Below are 25,428 nucleotides of genomic sequence, written 5' to 3'. Positions count from 1 at the left end.
TGTTCTGTTTGTATAGTAAATTGCAGATTATTCAGCAAGGATGTATCCATATGTCACCTAAATGATTTACTGGAACAACCTTCCAGACGAACAACCAACTTAACAGGGGCATGAACTGAGATTGCTATGGCATCAATGTTGCATGCCTGAACTCAAGATAGTGAAGAACGAGACATCAAAAAATAATCCACACTAAAACAAATTTTATAAACTGGAAAAAGAAAAATATATTCTGGTTGAAGGATTAAGAGGACTCCATATATCTACTAAATTAAAATCTAAAGTATAGGCCTTATGTGGTGCGGGTTTTAGAGTAATCTAGATGGGGGGAGATATTACTGTCAAGAAGGGGATCAAGAGTTTGATTCAAATCCCCTCCAATAATCAAGTGATCAAATGTCAAAGTACGTATATGTTCAAAACAGCTATGTATTAAATCTAGGGAATGTGTTCCTGGAGCATACAAATCCATTAAAGCCAAACATTGATCACCCCTACTAACAATAAGTATAAGAAAGCTACCTTCATTATCTATTATTTTCTGTTCAACAATCAATTTAGAAGATTTGTGAATTAAAAGGGCCATACCCTTCACCCTCTTAGAATTACATTGCAAAAGCAATGTATCAACTGGCAAAATACGGGTTTTTTGTTTTAAAAAAGGAAGAAGAAACAGCAACCTTAATACCATGTGTGTACATTGGACAACTTGGGTTGTAAGATTTATAATTGTTCACAAAAACCAACATAGAAATAAAGTGTAAGTTCACAGAGAAGTAGCAGGAGTATAAGATGAATTGAGAGGCATTCTAATGCTAAAACTTGGGAGTGAAAAAGTCTTATGTAATTGAATAGTTACTCAATAAGCATTCAGCCTGATGGATGACTGACTAGTTAGGACTTCATGATAGTTTGGGGTGGTGATGGTGGAAATCTGTTGAAAATTACTTTCATTCAAACAATTTCAGATTGATGTTATAAAATGTATTTTCTCTGTATTTGTTATGCTACAGCACTTTGTCAGGAAATATATTTGTTCTTTGAATTAAACTTTCATTTAAAAGAACTGAGAAACATAATTGCCCTTATTTTTAATGCAGGATGACATTCTGACTGTGATTCGTCGAGTGGACGAAAACTGGGCTGAAGGAATGTTGGCTGACAAGATAGGAATATTCCCTATTTCATATGTTGAGGTGAGAAAATATCAGGTGCCTAACCGATTATGTAAGTGTGATAGATCAAGGATTCCCAATCTTTTTAAACAAGTGTACGCCTTCTGTCGCAGACCTTCAGCTCAGATACCTCAGACTGTGTGTGTGCGCGCATGCACATGTGCACATAGACACCCCCCTAAATATTACAGTTATGAGACAGGCTAACTGGCTTACATCCAGACCAAATTGCGTACTTCTACTGAAATTAATGGAACAAGTAAACTTATTATTAATCTGTTAATTTAATGGAAGTGCTAATATTCCGAAGCCTGCCAGTCAGACTGAGAGGAGTGGTATGCTTAGCTTCCGTGGATATATTGCTAAGGACATGTTGGCTTCAAGCCAAAGAATGTGGCTGCAGTGTGCAGAGGCAAGAGGGCTCAGGGTACCTCGTAGGAACACTGTTCCCTCTAAGGTGCGCACTTGCACGTGCACACACAGACTTCCAGGCCCCCACACAGCAGTTTCTGGCGGGCGCGCAGTCTCTGCTGCGCTCACCACTGCCGCCCAACTTCCCGGCACCCCGTTTCCCCCCTCCCCAGCCTGGAAGCATTGCCATGCTTTCCCCTTCTCCCCAGCTGGGCGCTGCCTCCTCCTTCTCCCACCCCCAGGCCGCCGCCTCCTCCCAGCTGCAGATCTCATGAGGTCTGCAGATAGAGTGGCCAGAGGAAGATGAGGTGGTGGCGGCTCCCCGCAGCCTAGACAGTGCCCAGAGAGACCAGAGCTGGGGGCCTGAGGGGGAGGAGGATAGGAGGCAGTGGTGGCTCCCCGCACAGGAAGGTGGGAGGCAACAACACACACACCCCACAACAGAGCCCAGAGAGGCCGGAGCTGGAGGTGGGGGGAAGGAGGATGGGATGCAGTGGTGTCTCCCCCCCCCCCCGCGGCAGGAAAAAATGGTTAAAAGACATTTGCGCAATAGTCATTAACGTGTGTGTGTGTGTGTGTGTGTGTGTGTGTGTGTGTGTGTGTGTGTGACAGAGAGAGAGAGACAGAGAGTATTATGCCCAGGACAAAACACTTTCCGCTCACTAACTATAAAAATTAGAGGGGCCACTGCCTGGGAGCCCTTCAAGTACTGATTTTTTTCTGTCAAAAATTGTATTATGTTTCAAACACTTGCATCATTGCTGTCAGTCTCTTAGTAGACATAGGCATGTGATCAAACTACTGACAAGTTATAATTGGACATGGTTGCTTCTCCTGCTGTATGTGACAACTGCAGTGTTTGTTCATTTGGTGTTGTGTTCAAAATCTCAACTCTGCCTCAAGGGAATGAATAAATGTCCTGCCAGGACTTATGAGTTTGATGTATTGGTTTTAATTAGGCCCACTTTGACCTACTATGTTCCAGAATCTTAACTAGTACTGAAAATCATAGTAGTGGGAAATGTTCTTTATACGGGACTTTTAAGTTTGGAATCTAATTCGTTCAGATTGTTCAATCTCTCCAAACTAAACTTTTTGTCACCAAGTTCAGTTCCAAAATTTGGTTGATACTGCTTGAAGATGTTTAATCTCAAACTTGCTTTAAAATAAAAGCAATATTTTGAGATTGACTTTCAGACATAAATACTAACTACACACTAAATATGTGATACTAATACCCCAGATTTTTCTCTTTCATCTCATAAATTGTCCATATACATTTTTCTCCTCATGCTCAATATTTAATCAAGTGGTAGTTTCAAAGTACTTTGAAAATATTAGTTCTTCTACATGGCCTGTATGTTATTAGTTCACAAATAATTAAAAGACAAAGAGTTGTATCCTACACTAATATAACAAATGGAAGAAGTTCCATGCATGCATAATTTATCCCCTCTCACTGATCCCCTTTTTCAACTGCAGCCTCTCATAGTACATACTGCCCTGCTCCATAGGGCCCTGCAACACTCAGGGGCAGAATTTGGGGTGCGGGCCCAGTGGACTTGAGAGAGGGGAAAGATCAGCAAAAATGATCTTTCTATGTGCTGCAAACACCTAATCTGAAAAGCTTGAATTGTAGCCTAATTCTATTCCATACTCTTTAAAAGGGTTAGAATCCTGAAAAGAAACCTTGAAACATTTAAAATAATAAAATACAAATTGGAGTGTGCCCATATTTCAGGAGTTATGTTCCCTTACCATGAAATAAAATAGGGATAATTATAGCCTGTAGCAAAAATAACACTGTAGATAGGCTGTTAAACATTTGTTTCACCAAATGTTTCATTGTTTAGTTTCATCAGTACTAAAGCAGTGTTGAAAACATTGCTATTCTGAACTTGAATGTACCTAGTTGTCAGTGGTCCTGTTTGCATTAGAGCTTGTTATACTACTTTTTGACATTGTACAGCTAAACCAGAAGAGCATGCAGCAATCTTCCAAAAGTATGTATGATGCAGTGTGGCATTATTCCTTTCAAGAGTGCAGATGGTGTCTTTTGAGCCATCCTGCAGCTCTCAGCATTTTCTTGGCTGCCCACAAGCAAAATCCAGTGTTAGTGATGCGTGGCATGAAGAGCACATCTGATCCTGAAAAATATTCCTTGCAGACACATTTTTAGGCACCCAGTTGAGTTCAGCCTTCAGTATTAAAATTCAGACGTATTGTATTTATATACTGGCATTTCTTTATCTAACCCAGTTTTATCTATTCAGACAGGCAACAAGTGTCAGAGGTTTCAGACAGAAGTTTCCAGTCCATCTACTTGTAATTCTCTGTAGAGAAGTAGGGCTTGAATCTGGGATCTTAGACATACAAAGTACGGGCTTTACCAATGAGCTATGGTCCCTCTCTCTAGCTTCTTTCTTTATCAGGTAATCAAACACTAGCTTCCAGCATGACAGGCAGTGGTACTTCCCACTATAATAATGAGATGATACATGGAATAGTATTGACCTTATTTATTTTATTTATTATTTTATTTAACACAATCTTTATACAAGTCACTGGGTGGTTCATAATCGAAAAACACAATTAAAACATTAACATAATTAAAGCAGTTTAAAATACAGATTAAAAACTCTATAACTTTAAAACTATAAACTAAAAGCCAGGTATGTTTTCAGCTCATTTTTTGGTTTTTTCTAAACATGTACAGAAGGGAAGGCTCTAATTAGTGATGTGTATGAACCTGTTCAGCGTTCTATTCTTAGAGCACCGAACAGGTTCAGAAGCCCCGCATTCGAACCAGTTCGAATGCAGGGGCTGGGGTGGCTTTAAGGATGGGGGAGGGTGCATTTCCCCCCCCCAGCCACGCTTCCCCTTCCCCCCAGCAACACTTCCTTCTCCCCCCAGCCACGCTTTCCCCTCTGGTGCTCTGTGTAGAAATAGTCTTGCAGGGCGGCAGTGTACCTCCTTGCCGCCCCATTGTTGCAGTGACCAGAAGTCACTAGAAGTGCCGTGTGTGCAGCACGGGTGCGTGCAAAGGGAGCTGGTTCTGTACACATTCTTAACTCTAATTTCATTAGGAAGTGTGTTCCAAAGTCCCAGGGCAACCTTAGAACAGGCCTCGTTTCAAGGCACCACCAACCAAGCCAATGGCAACTGCAACCAGACCTCTCCAGATGATCTGAATAGGTGGTGGGGTTCATGAAGAATAAGGCGTTATCTTGAATACCTTGGGCACAAGCCATTCAGGACTTTATAGGAACATAAGAACAGCTCTGCTGGATCAGGCCCAAGGCCCATCTGTTCCAGCATCCTGTTTCACACAGTGGCCCACCAGATACCACTAGAAGCCTACAGGCATGAGTTGAAGGCATGCCCTCTCTCCTGCTGTTACTCCCCTGCAACTGGTACTCAGAGGTATCCTGTCTTTGAGGCTGGAGGTGGCCTATAGCCCTCCTCCTATAGCTGGAGGTGACCTATAGTCCTCCAGTAGTTGAGTCTGGGGGTTGCCAACATATGCACCACTGTTTTAAGGTCGTTAATCTCCAGAAATGGACGTAGCAGGCTTATCAGCCAAAGCTGATGAAAAGCCGTCCTGGCCGCTGCCTCAACCTGAGAGATAACCTCCATGAAGTTCAAAACCCCTCTTAAAGCCATCCAGGTTGTTGGCTGTTACCACATCTTATGGCAGAGAATTCCACAAGTTGATTATGCGTTGTATGAAAAAATACTTCTGTTTGTTGGTCCTAGATTTCCTGGCAATCAATTTCATGGGATGACCCCTTGTTCTAGTGTTATGTGAGATGGAGAAGAATTTCTCTCTATCCACTTTCTCCACACCATGTATGATTTTATAGACCTCTATCAAGTCTCCCTGCAGTCGTCTTTTTTCTAAACTAAATAGCCCCTCATTGCCTAATGGTCCAACCACCTCCGTGTCAGCTTTCCTGCATCTGATGTTTTTAAAGAAGTTTTTGTTATTCCCCTTGATGCTTTTAGCTAAATGTTCCTCAAACTCTCTTTTTGCCTCCCTTATTGTCACCTTACATCTCTTTTCCCAGAGTTTGTGTTCCTTCCCGTTCTCCTCATTTGGGCTGGCCTTCCAATTTCGGAAGGAAATCTTCTTCCCTTTTATGGCTTCCTTGACATTACCTGTTAGCCATGCTGGCATCCTCCTGGACTTAGTAGTACCTTTCCTCCTTTTGGGTATACAATCTAACTGGGCTTCTAGTATTGTGGTTTTGATTAAACTCCATGCATTTTGGAGCAAAGTGACTCTCCTGATTTTCCCTTCCAGCTTTCTTTTCACCATACTCCTCATTTTGGAGAAGTTTCCTCTTCTGAAATTCAAAGTGTCTATGTTAGACTTTCTTAGTTATAACCAGCACTTTGTATTTTGCCCAAAAACTTATTGGCAGCCAGTGCTCCCAGATACATTCCTGCTCTTTCTGGGAGAGTGTAAACCTATCCAGGACAGGCAGATCTAAGCTACTTCCTAAATTCCAACCTCCCAGAATGAGTACCTCCATCTTGCTTGGATTCAACCTTGGTTCATTCTCCCTCATCTAGCCCATTACCACCTCTAGGCAGGCATTTAGGGAAGGTAGGCCATTTCCTGATGAAGTTGACATGGAGAAATATATTTGGGTGCCATGAGCATATTGATAACACCCTGTACCAAATCCCCTGATGATCTCTGTCTCCCAGTGGTTTCAGGTAGAACTTAAAAAGCAATGGAGCCCTGTGGGACCCCATACAATAGCTCTTGTTTTGAAGAACAGTCATCTCTAGGCAACACCATCTGGAACCTACCTGAGAGGTAGGAGCGGAACCACTGCAAAGCAGTGCCTCCCAACCCCTTCAGGGCGCTCCAGGAGGATATCGTGGTTAATGATAGCGAAAGCTACTGAGAGAGCCAAAGGATCAACAGAGTCGCACTTGCCCTGTCGATTCCTGATTGGAGGTCATTCAACAGTCTGAGCAATGCTGTATCAGTCCCATAGTCTGCCCGAAAGCAAGTTTGAAATGAAGCAGATAATCTTCTTCTTCCAAGGATGCGAGAAGCTTAGACGCCACCACCCTCTGAATCACCTTGCCCAACCATGGGATCTTGGAGAGAAGCCTATAAATGCCTAATTCTGAAGGATCCAATTCAGGTTTCAACAGTGGTCTAATAATTGCCTCTTTGAGACAAGGAGGCATCCTGCCTTCCCTCAGAGAAGCATTAATTATCTTAACAAGATCCTCTCCAATAACCTTCCTGAGGTATAAGCCATGTAGAGCATAACGTATAAAGTTATGTCCCATTTGTCTTTTGTGTATTTGCCCAGTTTCTTATGTTGGATGTCCTTTTAATGATGATGTGAGGTAGGCTAGCCACTACAGAAAGCAAGTTGTTCAAAGCCTTGCAGTAAACTTCATGGCTTGATGGGAATTTCATCTAGCATTCAGGCATTCAGTCTCAATACTGTAAATAGGAATGATAGATCTACCTCTCAGGGTTTCACAGATAGAAAATAAGATGAAAATCATAAACATTTTGAAAATCTCTTAAAATTACTATGTAAATGGTTAGTAATAATAGTATGCAATGCGGGTGCCTGTGGGCTTAGAAAATTTTTAAAAACATAAAATGAGCATAAAAAATGTCTATTAGCATTTTAAAACTATTAAGTGTTTGGCTCACATCCATAAATGCATACCACAGGACTTTTCATTTTTGTGTAGAGTGTGTGTGTGTACAATTTATATTAAACAACTCCATACTGCACAGAAACTAAAGGTCCTGCGGTATACCCTACTGCATATGCAGTACATATACTTATGTATGTGAATCTTAGAACTTGTTGGATCAGGCCTTTCAATTAAATATCAATAATAAATGGAGGAAGTTGTTATCAGACTAGGGTATTGGTCTGTTCCATTAAAAACATTTGAATATACTTTTTCAACATTTTATAACTTGTCTGTGCTGTGCATAAACACTTAAAAATGCCCAGGCCTAGACCATATTTTTGCATCCATCATCACAAGTATCCGTAACTTGTGTATAGTTACAGTTGTTTGCCTTGTAAAGTTGTTCCTTGCAAAGTGCCTAATTCTCACTGCACATTCACTCTTTTCAGCTGCAGAAATCATCATGGGGTGACTTTGTTCATTACATTCACACAGCATATTTATTTATTTATTTATTTATTTATCTATCTATCAAACGTCTATACCGCCCAAACTTTCGTCTCTGGGTGATTAACATAAAACAATTAAAGTGGGTATTCTTGAAATATTCTGTGTTTTTTAATAAGATAGCATGCTGAGCATCCTGAGGATAGTATGCAGAAAAACTAGAGGAAATGTTCATTGTGGTGGCTTCTACACCTAAAAAAATGAGTGTGAAACAGTATGATCAAGGAATTATAGAATGCCTGTTGGCTCTCCATTGTTAAGGGTGTGTGTGAAATTTCAAGCAGCAAAAAGATGAAAAATGGCAGTTACAATCCCTACAGCCTACCCAAAAACATTTGTCAGTTTTCATTCAAAACACACCCATTTTGGAAACAGTTTTCTCAGTACTGGGGCCATTTTTACTTAGAGCTTCTATTGTATTGATTCGTGTGAACACATTATTGGCCAGACCTGGCCACTGGATTTTTAAAGTGTTTTTATATCCTTTTTCCTATGGGGAGCATAATGACACTACTGCACATGCTCAGTAGCATCTGCTCCTCTTGACTTCCCAAGAATGAAGCACAGGGTTGGATGTGGTAAGCAGGGTGGCCAGAACCTCAGGGACCCAGATTTGGGTCTTCACTGGAATATACACATGGAGTCTATGCAACAGAAGCTTGCATATGTTACAAGTATCAACTGACAATGAATACCATCCACATAAGTATGATACCATTTGAACAGTACAGGAAGACCATCAATATCTATGGTTACTCCATCTCAGTCTCTGGCATGGTGGTGTTCTTGTTATTATAATCCTAAAACAAAAAACCTTTAAAGTAGATCAGTATTATTGCTATATTGCTGAGGAGGCAATCGATCTGAGAGAGTATTTCCCATTCTCTCTAGCTAACTTATGAATTTATGGCAGAGGTACTATTCGAAATTGCATTTACATTGCAAATGTATGAAGACCTATTCTGGTGTAAGCAATCTGAAACCATTTAGATCATAGTGCACTGTTAAGAACTGTGGTACACTAGTTAGCTAAAAGTCTTGTTAACTAATTAACTAAGAAGATGTACATAAAACACTTGAATACTTGAAAATATAGGTACTAATCTTCAAGTCACCATTGAGTCACTAAGTGTTTAAGCTGTGTTGTGTATGTTTGGTATATCACGGATGGTAATCTCAGTTTCATATCTTGGCTTGTGTTCAAACTCTGATTTGGACATCATGGCAAATACTGGCTGATTTTAAATTAAGATTGGAAGTAGCAACCTTGCTTCCCTCATGCATGAAGAGGTTTGGCGAGTATGCAAACTCAAGGCTCAGAGACATCATGCAGAACCAGGATTAAACCATAGTCCTGTATGATGTCTGAATGCATCCCCCCCACACACACACACCTTTTTTAAAAAAAGTATTTGTTTTTCAAATGCTCTAACAACAATATAAACTGCAACTTTGATTAATGAACTAACATTCATTATGTGGCAGCCCTAGCATTTATAATGTGTGATTGTTTTGTAGTTTAACACAACAGCAAAGCAGCTGATAGAACTGGACAAACCCTCAGGTTCTACAGGAGATTCTGGAGAAGGCACATCTGGTGCATCCCATAGCAATTCAGTTCAAAAGCACACTGATACAAAGAAGAACACCAAAAAAAGGCACTCCTTTACCTCCCTTACCATGTCCAACAAGGCCTCACAGTCTTCTCAGAATCGTCACTCAATGGAAATCAGCCCTCCTGTCCTCATCAGCTCTAGTAACCCCACCGCTGCAGCACGTATAAGTGAACTTACAGGCCTTTCCTGCAGTGCACCTTCTCAGGTAATTTTGTTGGAAGAAGAATGCAAAACATATCATAGCTTTTTAAATGAACAATGTAAAAGATGTCAAAACAGATGGAAGATAATTGCAGCTGATTCTTTTGGAGTGTGTGCAAGCAGTCGTTAATTATATATAAAGGGACAATTATCATGCACTCTGAAGTGCTATAACCTGAAGTTCTGTTCCTCTTTAAATAACTGAAAGGCTTCTTTCAGCTGAAATAGCCTTGTGTTAAAAGCATATCCATGACATGTGGTTTTTAAATATTTTGTATGAACGAAAAGATTGGTTGACTTTTTGAATAAGGATGTAACAAAATCATCAGTTGCAGTTAACTATGTATTACAAATACTTTTAGTTCCTTTTGTTCCTTTTGAGGTCTGTGGGTGAAATCACACATTGGGGCTGTTCACATGAGCGTGCAAAACTGGGCTAAGGGAGCCCAGCCCGGTTTTGCATGCTCGTGTGAACCACTATGATTGGGCTTGATCCCGGTGGCTATATGGCGGCAAACCCGCCTGTGAAGCCTCCTAGTTAAATGAGGTTGAGGGAGTGAGCGCTCGCTTGACCTCATTTTTGTGATCATGAATCTGCGGCAGCGCTTCACTGCACCCAACCCCCGGAGCGGCCGGGCGCCCAGCAGGAGGGCTGCCAATCATCAAGGGCGAGCAATCCGCCCACCCAGCAAAGGGTAAGTGATAATCTGCCATGAGACTGAGAGAAACCCACTCTCCCTACAGACCTTAAAGGCACTCTTCTCACCGATCGTGAGAAGAGCTCCATTGCCTGGTTGCCAAACCATAGTTTGGCGATCAAGAGTACCACACAGGTTAACTCACTTTTCCATACACTTCTTCCCCCTTCCATCCATGATTTTCAATTTAGACATTGTTTGCCATAACCTCTGAATCAAACAAACTATGGCTAGCCATACTATAAATTGTCTCTAAACCAGAGACTGCAAACTCACTTAGAACTATGTTTTCACATTTTAGTTTGGAGACCATTGTTGGTCCACACTAACCATAGTTTGCCTGATTTGGACATCACAGCAAATTATGATTGGAGTAAACCAAGAAAGGGAGGAAGGAATCCTCTGGGAGCAGAGGAGGAAGCACAGTTTGGACAACGGATTTGTGATGTCTGAGCTGAGCTGAGTCTTTGATTATATTCTTTAAACAGCTATCTCTGAACAACAGAATTTTAGCTATGGAATGTGCAAGTATAAGAGTTTTGGGGAATTGCTAAAGTATTGCTAAAGTTTATAGATGATATGAAAATTTGATTATACTTTATTAATGTACTAATTCAGTAGAGATGTGCATGAATCAATTTTTCAATTTGATTTGTGCCCAAATCAAATCACCTCTGATTTGTTTTGTGTCCAAATCTGTCCCCTCGAACCACCCCAGATTTGATTTGGATTCAATTTAATTTTGATTCAGATCAATTCAGATCACTTATAAAGGTCCTAGGGGCACCAGATTCGGGTGGTGGGTAGGTCCCACTGGTGACACCTACCACCCAAATTTCAAGGCAGTGGGGCACTAGGTTAATTTTTAATGGGGCGGGTGTTTTTTTAACTGTATATTTACACCATAGGAAATAATGGGGATTTGAAGGTGCCTTATTCTAATCCTAACATGGATTACCAGCTTTAATTTTTTTTAAAGCTAAGCACTAGCCCTTGTAGAAGTGGAGTTATAGAGCTAAATGTGCAGTCACTATTTTTTCCAAGCGTTTGGATTCTTTGGTGTATAATAACTTTTCTTCATAATGAATCCCTTTGAGGATTCATTCATTTCTTCTGTTCATTTTGACTGTCATTGGACAGTGCCAACTGTCAACTGCCATGTGTCATCTACTCCCCACTCCCCCCGCAAACACATACACAATATTTATTTTTTAAGGAATTTTTGAAGTGTTTAGATTACTTGGTGTCTTCATTACACACCTTCATGTGTTCTGTTCATTTTGTTAGTGGCATCCTATGTGCCATCTACCCCCCAACCAGCAAGCCAATGGGTACTCTGTTTATATTTTAGGAATTTTTGAGGTGTTTATACTATTTGGTGTGTATTGAATCCTCATAGGGATTCATTATGAGGAAAGGTTATTAGACACCAAAGAGTCTAAACACTTGAAAAAATTCCTAGAACATAAACTGAGTAGTACCCCACTGCCTTGCGGGTGGGAGGGGGTGTAGTTGGCACATAGCAGTTAACAGCTGGCACTGTCCAAAGCCAGTCAAAATGAATAGAAGAAATGAAAGTGTGTAATGAATCCTCATAGGAATTCATTATGAAGAAAAAGTTATTTTACACCAAAAAATCCCAACGCTTGAAAAATAGTCACCATACATTTTGCTCCATAACTCCACTTCTACAAGGGCTAGTTCTTAGCTTTTTCTTTTTTAATGAAAGCTGGGAATCTGGGGGAATTAATAGGAGGAATCCAAATTGTAAATTGATTCGAATAGAATCTGGCGTGATTCGATTTGGATCCACATCTAGCCAATGAACCACAAGGGCAGTGTTCCCTCTAACAGGGATTCCCAGATGTTGTTGACTACAACTCCCAGGATCCCCAAGCAAAAGGCATTGCATCTGGGGATTCTGGAAATTGTAGTGGACAACATCTGGGAATCCCTGTTAGAGGGAACACTGCACAGGGGCAATTTGTTTGTCTCCAAATCACCCAAGTCAGCTAGATTCAGGTACAAATCAATTTGTACATGAATTGATTTGCACATCCCTATAATTCAGCAGTTTAAAAACCAATCTTTGCATCTAATGCTTTGGACATAGAGTCTTAACTCTATGCTATATAAATTAAAAATAGTAAGTCAAGGTTATTTACATTAAAGTGTATAGCCCACAATTCTACTGCAAAGTTAAGGGTGGACATCCACCAGCCCTCAGGAGCATATTTATGGGTGGTACAGAAGAAAGTTGGGATTGCTGAAAATCACCGTACCCTTTTGCATGACAGAAAACACTCTTCTGTCAGTGTGTCATTAGTCTGGATTTCAACCAAAGTGTACCTCCATAATTCAGTAAAATCAATATTCTCAGTGGACAGATTCAGACATCACATGGACTCAGGATTAAACATTGGCTTCAGTGTTTAATCAACATTGGCTGTCCCCAAGCCTCAGAAACACATTCTTGCTGCCCATTTGAGCCTTGGACTATTTCTGCTTCCTGTTGTAGCTGGAAAGAAGCCAGGATCACTTGTGATGTCTGAAACAACTGATCTTGACTTATTGTGTCCAGAGTTTCAGAATGAATCATGATCTGAACCAGTCTTCAGACACTAGGTTCAGATCATGATTTACTTAATTTTGGATAGAATAAGTCCCAAGGCTCATAGATGCCACACGAAGCCAAGGTTTAATCATGGCTCTATATGATGTCTGAATCAGCCCAATATAACATTTTAAGGTTACTTGTTTTGGTGGCAGTGGCTGGTGAGAGCGGCACTGGGGAAACGGTGGAGGTACCTTTTTAAAAAAGTCATTACCTGCAATACTGCTAGCACCTGCAAGCCACCATGAGCCAGCGGTGCCCCACTCAGCATCCCATGTGGTGGTGCTGCGCCTCTGGCACACACCTGACCTCTGCACATGCATGGAGGCCAGGTGAATGCCAGAGCTGCAGCAATCGCCGTGCAGGATGCCGGAGGCTAGGTAAGTGACAGAGCCGTGGCAGCCGCCATGCGGGATGCCAGAGGCTAGGTGAATGCCAGAGCCACAGCAGCTGCTGTGTGGGATGTCAGGTGGGCTGCTGCTGTTGGCAGCAGCTTTCAGGTGCCAGTGGTATTGCAGATAATTAGTTTTTAAAAGCGTACCTCTCACTGCACCCTCACCAGCCGCCTCTGGTTGGTTGTGATTGCATTTATGATTTGTGATTGCATCATTTATTCTAATCTGTTCATGAACAGGTTCATATCAGTACCACAGGGTTAATTGTGACCCCACCACCCAGTAGTCCAGTAACAACAGGGCCTTCATTTACTTTCCCACCAGAAGTCACCTACCAAACTGCTCCTGGTGTAAGTATCATTTGATAGAAATAAAAATTCTTGATATATCTTTATCTCAGTTGTCATTTGCTTTTTTGCAAGTATGGAAGCTGCATATTCTGCAAGCTAGTTTGAGGTGAATTTAACTCTTTTGTTAAAATTTGTGTTGTATATAATATCCCGTTTTAGTCCAATGAAAATATAATGCCGTGACACTAGGAATTCTAAAAGATTCCTGTGCCTTCCTAGAATATTTTGCTTCCAGAAGTTTCCAGAAGATGGAAATCCTGATAATTTAAGGTTTTATTCAAAAGTTAGGAAAAAGGTAGGAACATAGAAGGCTAAGAATGTTATAAAAGAATGTTAGAATGAAGCATATGCAGCTAGGACTAATTTTTCCTTGCCCACTGCACTGAAATTGTTTTTTCTATTATTTATTTAAAGTATTTATATACCACTTTTTGGACATACCTCACAAAATGGTTTACATAAAATTTATTAAAACAGCAACTGTCAATAACAAGTATAGAATAAGACATCAAAGACTGGCAGCATAAAAGTTTTTTCAAAGCCAGATGTTTTCATGCTGCACGTCAAATCAAGTTTTCTCTTTTTTGTCAAGGAAAGATGCTTCAGTGGCAGTTGTGTTGGCGTGCAGTGTTCCCTCGAAGGCGTGTGCATGTGCGCACGCTCACACGTTTTTTGATCTCCACTCAGTTAATTTCAGATCCCACTCAGGTTGAAACAGGAAGGTCCCACTCTGAATGCAGTGAACGCACATTGCCTTGATACTTGCACCCAGAACAAAACTCATTCCAAATACAGATGAAAAAAATTAGGGAGAGCACTGGTGGGGTGGTCATTTCATCTCAGCTGAGAGTTGGATAGTGGGCAGCACACCAGGCTCTTCTGCCCTAGGATAAGGAAATTTAATTGTTCATATTCTTTGGAATAAACTCTATAAGGAAGGTAGCACAAGAACAGAAAGAGGTTTTGAGGAAAACATGTGGATTTCAAGGTCAGCATACTATTGATGCCGAGCTCCATAATTTGGCTTACATCCAGACATGCCAGTATGGTATGGCCATCTTGGGATTGTAGGTCTAGATACATTCTGGAAGAATGTTCATTGCTGAGGTTTCGTTCAGTGATAATTAACCTAATATTTATATGGAGAGCAAAGTACCTATAGTGTATTCAAAACGAACCCCTATGTCATATCACAAATGGCATTTGACACTTCCCTCAGTTTGAAAGACAGTTTATTACACAACAATGGATGTAATAAACTGTTCTTGCTGACGAAAGAACAATGAATGTAAACTTCTTTGGATTCATAAAATTAGTTTTTCAAATTTTAATTGGCATGCCTTTTAGAATACATGATGGGTGCTAGTCACACTTTGTATTTTGCTTTTGCAAATGTATTGATTAGTCTTGAAGCTGATGCTCTTGTAAAGGAGATCATGTGTACATTGCCTTATATTTCTGGGCAAATCTGCAGATTACTGCTGAGCAAGGTGTGTATGTCTGTGCATATGTTTTCTGACACTTTCCAGCAGCTGATATGCCAAGTATGTGTACTTAATGTGTGCACACAGTGATCGTGTGGAATGTATGTCATAGTGAGTTAATTGTTTCTGAGCTTTTTCAGTTTGCATTGGCAAAACAATTAATCTTGTTTAGTCAAGTTATTTAATTTTGTTTTAGTTTTCATTAGTTGAATTCTTGTTGATCTGATAAGAGCTGCAAAGTATTCATTTTTTAATCACTTCCACTCATCAACCAAGATATGGGTGGGTTGAATACCTTCTAGCAGAGTATCCTCACTAACTTACATTGCATTCTTATTGAAAGACAAGAAGACTTGTCCTGATTTTAGAAGAGTTACTGCTTTGTTCTAATGTTCTTTCCCTGTGTGTGGTTTTAGGAGATGTCAGTGATGTCTTGTTCTATTCCCCTTCTAATGCCAGTGTCAGATCAGTGCCCCAATCCAGAAAATCTTATGCATAGCATGAAAAGTTTAAGACACACAAGATATCATCAGTTGTCTCACTTATATGCTATAGTGGTATGAGTGTTGTAAGGACAAAATTAAAGTATTATTAGAGTTTATTAAAAGTTTAATGTTCTTTATGGGTTTTTAAAAAAATGTTTTTATTGTAAGGTACATAGAGCCATGGGGTTGGAAGGGGAAGGAGGGGTAGAATTTTGAAACAAAACCATATGAGAAATTTGTATGGGTAATATAAATCAGCACAGAAGTGCAGCAGATACTGGCTGATATTAAGAATAACATTTTGCACATGCTATGGGGGAGGGGTGATTTTTGCTGGCACCCCACCCCAAATTTGTCACTGAGGTCTAAAAGGAATCCCAAGGGCATAGCAGAGCCCCATTAAAATATGTCTGTTAAGACAAAAACAAAAAAACACCCCATGGCTTCCTGCTGGGAACATAAGCACATAGGCAGCTGTCATACACCATTGGTCCCTCTAGTTCAGAATTGTCTACACAGACTGGCCGCAACTTCTACAAGGTTGCAGGCAGGAGTCTCTCTCAGCCCTATCTTGGAGATGCCAGGGAGGTAACTTGGAACCTTCTGCATGCAAACATGCAGGTGCTCTTCCCAGTGGAGCCCCATTCCCTAAGGGGAGTATCTTACAGTGCACATGTAGTTTCTCATTCAAATGCAGCCAGAGCAGACCAGTGTTCCATGTAAGAGGGGATTCCCAGATGCTGTTGACTATAACTCCCATAATCCCCAGCAAAAGGCTATTGCAGCTGGCGATGCTGGGAGTTGTAGTCAACAACATCTGGGAATCCCTCTTACAGGGAACACTGAAAGAGACCTTGCTCAGCAAAGGGGACAATTGATGCTTGCTACCTCAAGACCAGCTCTCCTGCTCAGTTTAACATTTACCACTCTTAATAATCCTGAATTTCAAAGGCTAGCACTTAAAATACAAGAATAAGAGAAAGTAGTAACAATAGTTCAACAATTGTGTTGAAATTATTTCTTATTGTGTTTCAGCTTCTGGTTTCAAAACATCAGTGGACTATAGTTGGATATTTAAACTACTCTTTGGAAGGCTTTGGGGTTTCTGTCAATTTGCATTTCAGTGTTTAAACAGAAACCCTTTGAGCATTCCATATATTTTTTCGCCACTTAGAACCTGCGTGTAGAACTTTTGGCACCAGTATTTTGCTGCAAATTGTAACATGTCATGTCTTTGTAGAGTGTGAATCCTCCTCTCCCACCACCACCACCTCTGTTATCTGCCACAATAATTGCCCCAACATCTGCTGGACTGCCTTCAGGAGTAGCACAAAAATCTGCATTGGGATCAACTGAACAAATAGCGCATTTGCGTTCACAGCCAAGACCAAGTGTGTAAGTGAAATAGAAATTTCTTAATGATGAACTTGAAATGGGCCAGAGAATTGCATGAGAACAAGAATTGAGGTACTTCTGCAATAAACTAACAAATCTTTCACATCTGGTCTGAGAAATGCCTGGAGAATGTAATCAGGAACGAAAAAGCTACAAAACATGAACTGATAGATAATGTCTCTTAGTAATTAAGTGGGTTTGCTGCTGTTAGTATTTACAGTTTTGATACATAATATGCTGCTGCAGGTTCCATTCCACACACATGTGGAAATATACATTGTTTAAATAGTTTTTTTAAATGGTTTAACAGAAAACAAGGATGTTTTCTCATCATTTGAGAGGTAAGGACAACTGACAAAACACTGATTACATTCTAAATTATTAATATTAAAACTAACAGTAGCCTACAAGGTAATGTTTCAGGTCACACTTTTCAGTTATACTGAGGTTTGTATAGTTTAATGCAGTGATTCTCAAACTTGGGTCCTCAGGTGTTATTGGACTTCAACTCCCATAATCCCCAACCAAAGGCCACTGAGGCTGGGGATTATGGGAGTTGAAGTCCAATAACACCTGAGGACCCAAGTTTGAGAATCCCTGGTTTAATGAGTGGGTGGAAGCTTAGAGTGGTGGCAGAAAGCTGCTATCTATTGTAATATCTTCTGAATTGTGAATTGTGATTGGCTAGGTGCTCCAGCTGTGCTTTTGGGCTAAAGTGGGGGGAATTAGCTTGGATTGGGGGTGTAGTTCTGACACATTACCTATTTTGCAGTTCTGATGTATTGAAAAGAATGAGAAAATGTATGTACAGTTTCAAGGCTTTTTAAAGGGTAAAAATGGGGAGTCGCAGAAGGCAAAAAGAGAGTTTGGTTAGGCAATTCAGTAATTTGGCTAGCGTTCTGAATGAGAGTCTTGGTTAGAGGCTTGCAATAAAAAAGCTGGAGAGAGGGGACAGAAGCAGGGAAAAGCGGCAAGAGAATTTTGGGAAAGGTGAGAGTTTAGTATTACCTATCCTTCCTGGGTCCAATGGTTGCACTATGGCCAGGCAAAGGTGCTTCCTTATGGTAAAGTGTGAGATGAAGCAGGCATGGAAAGCGAGGAGCAGCAGCCACAGCTCACATATGTGTGAATCTGAAGGCTGGTGGAATCCAGGCAGAATCACAAACAAATACAAGCAGGATCCGAGGCTATTGTGGGCTGGCTGGGGTACTTACACCTGAACATGTGTCCTGGGGCAGTTCCTGAGTCAATCAGGTGGTTTCTCCCTTTCTGGGGGTGGGGGGGTGGCAAGGAGTTTGTGTGCAAAACAGTATCCATTACTTAATCACTTTAGGTGGGTCATTCTGGACAAAGGCAGGAGCCAGCTATGCAGAGGTAGCTGTGTGAGGACAATAAGGCAATGTTCGCTCGCACTCTCAAGACTGTGGTGTCCCCAGGTGCAAAGATACATGTCTTGTCTTTTATTTGTTTATGAACGTTCTCCTTATCTTCACTAGTCAATTCATCAACTTTAATGGGGTGAGAAATAGCCATTTCAGAACTTCTGCTGAGAAGCATTCTACTCGGTTGTGCCTCCTCCCAGACCAAGTTGCTTTGACAGGTCTATTAGCTGGCTTTCCTCATTAGGGAGGGATGGCCGAATCCTGTTTCAGTTTGTTGTCTCTTTAACCTGAAGGCACACTGCCAACCTCAGCCTGGGCTTAATGACCAGTTTGTGCCAACTCAAAAGGTGAAAAGTTCATGGGGACTATGATCCCATAGCTCCGTGTTGTGAATACATCTAGAGGGATGCTCCTTGTGCTACCCCAAAACATGGCACTTTGGCAACAGTTCCTAGCATGTCTCTTTTTAAAAAAATCTGTATGCACTGCTTGAGAAAGATGGCAAGCAGAGAGAGATGCTGGAACTCAAAAGAGCTTGAGTTTCAAAAAAGGAGCTTCATTCACAGTTCCCAAAAATTAAAATTGCAAACCCAAGGGGCCGTTGCAGCCCAAATAAACTAAGCAAATCAAGCCAGAGTGTCATTCTAGGACTTGGGAGACCCAGGTTCAAATACCCATTCAGCCATGAAAGCTCACTGGGTGATCTTGGGCCAGACACTTAACATGAGAGTGTAACCTTTGCAGTTGGTGAGGGATGACTAGAAGCATTGCAGTGCTTCTATATTTAAGGTGAGAACAAAAAAAGGCGGGGGGATTATCTCATTCAGATTTCCCCAGAAGCTTTTCACTTTCAGTCGCTCATAAAATGTATACGCTCAGTCAAGTTGTGCTGAAATTTAATACTAAGAAGTAGGTGACAAACTTTGCCATGTGCCCTATTTTGTGAACAACAGTTGAAAAATAGTTTAAAATTCCTTGAGTGTAAGGCAACCTGAAATTACATAGCTTTTACATACTGTTCTTAGGAACATAGAAAGCTGCCATATACCGAGTCAGACCATTGGACTATCTAGCTCAGTATTGTCTTAACAGACTGGCAGCAGCTTCTCGAGGTTGCAGGCAGGAATCTCTCTCAGCCCTATCTTGGAGATGCCAGGGAGGAAACTTGGAACCTTCTGATGCTCTTCCGAGAGTGGCTCCATCTCCTGAGGGGAATATCTTACAGTGCTCACACATCAAGTCTCCCATTCATGCGCAACCAGGGCAGACCCTGCTTAGCTAAGAGGACAAGTCATGCTTGCTGTTACTAGACCAGCTCTCCTCTCTTTTTCATCTTGTATTTATACTCAAAAATCCAATGCTCTAGTAGACTATTATTATTTATTATTTACGTTTATCTCCCATTCTTTCTCCAAGGAACCCAAAGCAGTATACATGGTTATGTTTATCCGCACAACAACCCTGTGAGATAAATTAGATTGGCCCGGAGTCACTGGCCAGTCTATATTTTGGTCTTTTTATAAAACTATTATTTGAGTGCTTCTGAACATTTCACAGTTTGAACTCCCTGTTATAAGTTACACTTTCACTTTGGGCAGATTTATTTCAATGTATGTCTAGTCAGGCCACTTGAATTTATTGTTGTGACTGTTCTTCCATTACAAAATGTGACATGTCAGTCTCTACCTACCTCAGTGTATACTGATACAGTATCCAAGAGGGTATGCTACCTGTGGAGTTTCTGTGAGTTTTAAAAAGCTTCCTCCTCCATATATCTCTTGGCAGCAGCATCAGATTCAAAAGCCTTTGAAGATGGCATACTCTTCCCTCTGTGCACCTACTTATAATTTTTGGTCTAGAATCACACACCTGCCTTATTATAGATTGAAAAGCATGCCAACCATAACCATGTTTTTCAGCCTAGCATGAGGCAGAAAACTACCCTGAATAATTTTCTGTCTCATGCTAGAGTAAAAAACATGGTGATCACCACCATTTTAGAAGGCAGGTGCATGGATTCTAGATTGTTTTTCAATCTAGAATCAGAAAATGACTGTGGGTCATTTTTTTCATTATAGACTATCAAACATGGTGATTGGCAACAGCTGTCCACCTGGAGCACTCTCCCTTCTTGAACCCTGCAGAATCTGCTGCTCTAGAAGATTCATAGGGGGAAATGCTAACTAACACAGAGGAGTTCTGCTGCTGTCACTAAGTTCCCCTCAAAGCAGACAAGTAAACCTTTTTGTACCTTTTTAAAAGCCTTAATAAAATTTAAACATTACAACTTGCTCTATAAAATAACAAACAAAAATTTTATACTTATATCTGTCCTCCTTACTGACACAACCTAATACCAGTATAAAACACATAAAAATTTAAATATATAAAAATCTTCAGACTATTTAGAGTGAGTCCAATCTTAGTTCATAGTGTACAAACTATGGAAATAGAACCTTAATGTAGTCACCTTCACTTCCATCACATATACCTATAATATACTTCAGACACTGCCATATATTATTCTGCCTTTAACAGTTACTTTCTGCGTAGCACACTTTGCCTTCCGGTTTCACATCCACATTCTTCTAGCTACAAATTTAACAACTATAGCTGCAGTAACCATCAACACATTAACAAAATGATTACTGAAGGTGGTGATGATTAATTTTGGGGTACGTGTATTTCTGGTAAGAATGTGTATGTGAAACAAAAAGGCAAAGTATGGCTATAGAGGGTAATTTTAAAAGATGGGATAATATGACAGTATCTGAAGTGCTTTACAGTTATATGAAACAGAGGTGAATGTTTCAGTTTTAATCATTTGTACACTATGAATAAAAGCAGGACTCAATTTAAGTTTAATCAAAGTTAAGGATCTTTCTGGTGACCCGGTATAATTCACAACTTTGGGTTCTGCTCCTGTGCAGTAGCTCCCATGGAAGGATTCGTCAGCTCCTTGAAGCGTTCTGAAGCCACATTCAGAGCATGCTCAATATCTTTGGCCCAGAGTGTTGATTTCCTCAGTCCCTTTCCATCTGCTGCAGTCTGCGCTTCCTCTGGAATTTGCTGCTTCGTTCACAGTTTCTGGAAAACAAAAACAGTTGCATAGTTGATTATTTGGCTTTTTGGATTTTCAGACTGTTTTTGACTTCAATTTTGCGCTACATTTTGGATTTGTTTGCCTCTGGTCTGATGGACTTGAGAAAAACCTTTAAGAGGTGATGCTCGCATCGTGGTACTCTGCCCTAGTCCGACCGGAGTGATTTGTGCCTTCTTTGCCTAGGAGAGGATCATATTGTTGTTCCTGCAAAATTTGTCTTTCTGTCTTGAAACAAACCTGGAGAAGTTGGGAGTTGCTTTTAAGGGCCATGGTGTACAAAACCGCCATGTACCTGCCAAGCCTGATGCCATCAACATTGTCAATGTAGATGCTTTCGAGGTCAAGCTTGGCTCCCAAGACTTCGTCCTAGTCTTCTCTGGTGCTTTTAAGAAGCCGTGGGATCTCCCTAAAGAGTCCCACCATAAACACCATTAAAAAGAAAGCACAAGGAGAATGGTCCTTTGACAGTCCCAAAATGCCAAAAACTTTGTCTGCATCGATGTTGATACTGCCTTCAACATCGGCCACACCGGCTCCTCCATTGGCTGTGCTGCTTTCAGCTCCAGCCCTAACATCACCCTCTACTACAACATTGACAGCGATGACTGTCAAGATCCACACCTGTGAGATCTATAACGGGTATAAGCCGACTCGAGTATAAGCCGAGGCTGATTTTTTCAGCACATTTTGGGTGCTGATAAATTCGGCTTATACTCGAGTATATACGGTAAGCTTAATTTCTGTGTAGGTAATAGTGTTTAAAAAGTAGAAATGGCTTTTCAGTTACTATTAGAGATAGAATAAGATGGCAATGGCTGATGTGGATTTAGGCTCAATTCATTTATTTATTCTTAGGAACTTTCTGCTTTAAAATGGAACTACAATTCCATGTGGAAGGCTTTGTGCTAAGCAGGATCCCACCAACTGCAGCAATTTCAGTCAGAAAAAGGGATTGTGCTGGGTGATTGAAATTGCTCTGGCTACTTTTCCAAGCAGCAGCTATTCTGCAACTGAATCTATAAATTGTATCATTGAGGCAGTAAGAAGCGTGCGTTTCTTTCCATCTTTTTATTAGTCTGCAGAATTTTGTAAATATTATATGTCTTTTCCAGGTATGTTGCTATTTATCCATACACTCCTAGAAAAGAAGATGAACTGGAATTGAGAAAAGGCGAGATGTTCTTGGTGTTTGAACGATGTCAGGATGGCTGGTTTAAAGGCACCTCCATGCATACAAGCAAAATTGGTGTTTTCCCTGGCAATTATGTGGCACCAGTCACAAGGTATAGCTTTCTATTGAGTATGTCTTATGAAGAATAAAAGGAGCAACCTTTTTTGAATATCCAGTTTATTTCTTTGTGGTGGTGCGTTGTTGAGAGGGTTTGCCTGATATATTAAGGTGTGTGTAAAAACTCTGTATTACTTTTGACAGGGCAGTGACAAGTGCCTCCCAAGCAAAAGTCCCTGTATCTACTACTGGACAGACAGGGCGGGTGGTGACGATGGTCAACTCTTCCACTACCGGAGGAACCTTGCAGAAACTTCAGGGAAATGGTGTGGCAATGAACACCAGTGTGGTACCAACAGCTGTGGTCTCTGCAGCACACATACAAACTAGTCCACAGACCAAGGTTCTTATGCACATGACTGGCCAAATGACAGTCAACCAGGCTCGGAATGCGGTTAGAACAGGTAATACATTGCTTGCTTATTCCTTAACTTAGGGGATGGCTCAAGATCTCCTGGATCTTGTTGTTAATCTTTTAATTGTGGATAAGACTAATAAATATGGGAAGAGGGCCAGTCTGTTGTAGTGGAGTGAGACTTGGGTCCAAGCTCCACCTGACCATAAGGATCACTGAATGATCTTGGGCTGGTCACTAACCTGCAAGTATATCAAATATTTGACTCGACCACTCATTTTTGATGAGTGGTTGAGTTGCAAGTAACTATTCCACTGTGTGTATGTTTTATCTGCATTTAGTTCCCATTGAAGTCATTAATTTGAGTGAAAAGTCCAATCTTTCATTTTAGTGCAGCTGAAAGTTTTGCTGAAATATTGTCCATATTCAGATTTGTCCTTCCTGAATATCCCTAATAAGCCTCCATAGTTCGTTTGATGGAATTGTAGTCTTCCACTGATCTGGAACCCACCTTTATTCCCAACCTGCTATATAGGTCCCATATGTCAATCCTTCCTGCTTCTCTATTTCTTCTTTTCCAATTTTCACTCCCCACCTATACCCTTTTGCTTTATGCTGTCTTTCTTGCTCTTTTTTCTTAATTTAAAAAAACAACACAAAACCAAAAACCAACATGGTGTTGTTGCCTCTGATGCAACCTACCTTAGACTGGTCTACAACTTTGTTGTCTCCAGATTTAAAAACTAATGTATTCAAGAAAGCAAAAATTAAACAAAAAAAAGTGTGATGCTTTGCTTATCTTCAGAGGTCCAGTTCTGACACACAGTGTGGCTCAGATTTTTTGCTTGGTGTAGGTGCTTTACAGATGGCTTTGTTCTATATAGTTAATATTGTTATATTAACTAACGTTGCTATAGCATTAGGCTGGTCAGAAATGTATCTCGGGTATCTTACAAGGTATCTTAGGTGTATCTTATAAGGTATCTTAGGTGGTTTGGAGTCATGGGTTTTTATACTGAAATGACCACATGGGCTATTTGTAATGTTTGAGGCTGAGGAAGTAATGGTGGGAGGGAAGCTGCTTTAAAAAAAAAAAAAGCAAAACAATTAGGGTTTTCAGTCTCACAAAATATATACTTTCTCATGCTTTCTTCTCATTGCAGTTGCAATACACAGCCAAGAAAGACCTACAGCCACCGTGACACCAATTCAGGCTCAAAGTTCAGCATGCCTTATTCCTGCTGCTGTAATTATTCCACACCATTCTGTTGCCTCCCAACAGCTTCAACCTCAGCTTTCAAATGCTGCTGCTTACATCACAGCTGTAAACATCAATCGGACAAATGTCCCATTGGCTTGTGCCGCAACATCATTAAACTGTCCTGTTGCTTCTCCATCTCTGGATGGTGATGTAACTGGGAGAATTGTGACTGTTCATCCTGGAGCACCAGCATCTCCGGAGAATACATTAGCAGCTGGTGGGACTACTGTTGGTAAACCAGACAGAGATAGTAAGGTGGGCATGACATTTTGGCTGGCTCAGGGTGTTTGTAATAGCTACAGTATTAATTTTGTATACAAAAAGTAACAAACAGTGGGTTTTGTTTTGTTTTGTTTGGTCTACTTGTGTTTGTTTATTTACATTTATATCACACCTTTTTTCTTTGCTGGGATTCATGGTGGTGGAATCCACATAGGATTCCCAGGTGGTGTCTCATCCACACGCTGGCCAGTCTCAGACATAACCTTTGCCTTGTGATAGCAATCATGAATGGTCTCTGTTGCTAAGCAGGGTCCTCCCTGGTGTGCATTTGAATGGGAGACTACATGTGAGCATTGTAAGATATTCCCCTTAGGGGATGAGGCTGCTCTGGGAAGAGCACCTGCATGCTTGCATGCAGAAGGTTCCAAATTCCCTCCTTGGCTTCTCCAGATAGGGCTGAGAGAGACTCCTGCCTTTAAACTTGGAGAAGCCACTGCCACTCTGTGTAGCCAGTACTGAGCTAGATGGACAGTGGTCTGACTATGTTCATAAGGTTGCTGTCTGTCTTACTTTCAGCCCAGACCCTGGGATATTTCTGATTAGCTGTAACCCTAAAGATTGTTATTTAGAGGATTTCATAATACATCTTCAATGCCAGACTTGCAGGTTTAGTATTTATTATAAGTGGTAAAACCAGATTTCTGTTTCCTTGGTGAGAGACCACCCTAGTGGGTTGTAATTCCTAACTGTTGGTAAAATAGCAGAACTAGAAATTTATTGACAGAAACAATGAAACTTTTAATA

At 40.8% G+C, this 25,428-nt stretch overlaps 1 protein-coding gene across 2 annotated transcripts in view; it reads left to right on the top strand.

Moving 5' to 3' along the window:
• Nucleotides 1-25,428, top strand: part of SH3RF1 (SH3 domain containing ring finger 1) — a 112,116-nt gene that overhangs the window by 65,217 nt on the left and 21,471 nt on the right. For both annotated transcript variants that reach the window (XM_053255380.1, XM_053255381.1), the window contains exons 4-10: nucleotides 1,101-1,196; nucleotides 9,294-9,596; nucleotides 13,539-13,649; nucleotides 16,859-17,013; nucleotides 22,611-22,781; nucleotides 22,931-23,190; nucleotides 24,305-24,657. In XM_053255380.1, the coding sequence (XP_053111355.1) occupies nucleotides 1,101-1,196; nucleotides 9,294-9,596; nucleotides 13,539-13,649; nucleotides 16,859-17,013; nucleotides 22,611-22,781; nucleotides 22,931-23,190; nucleotides 24,305-24,657 (1,449 nt within the window). The remainder of the gene's footprint in view (nucleotides 1-1,100; nucleotides 1,197-9,293; nucleotides 9,597-13,538; nucleotides 13,650-16,858; nucleotides 17,014-22,610; nucleotides 22,782-22,930; nucleotides 23,191-24,304; nucleotides 24,658-25,428) is intronic.

Source organism: Hemicordylus capensis, chromosome 5, assembly GCF_027244095.1.
Source record: "Hemicordylus capensis ecotype Gifberg chromosome 5, rHemCap1.1.pri, whole genome shotgun sequence".
Lineage (NCBI taxonomy): Eukaryota > Metazoa > Chordata > Lepidosauria > Squamata > Cordylidae > Hemicordylus > Hemicordylus capensis.
Note: the sequence above shows the minus strand (reverse complement) of the source record. Positions and strands in the feature narration are given on the sequence as shown.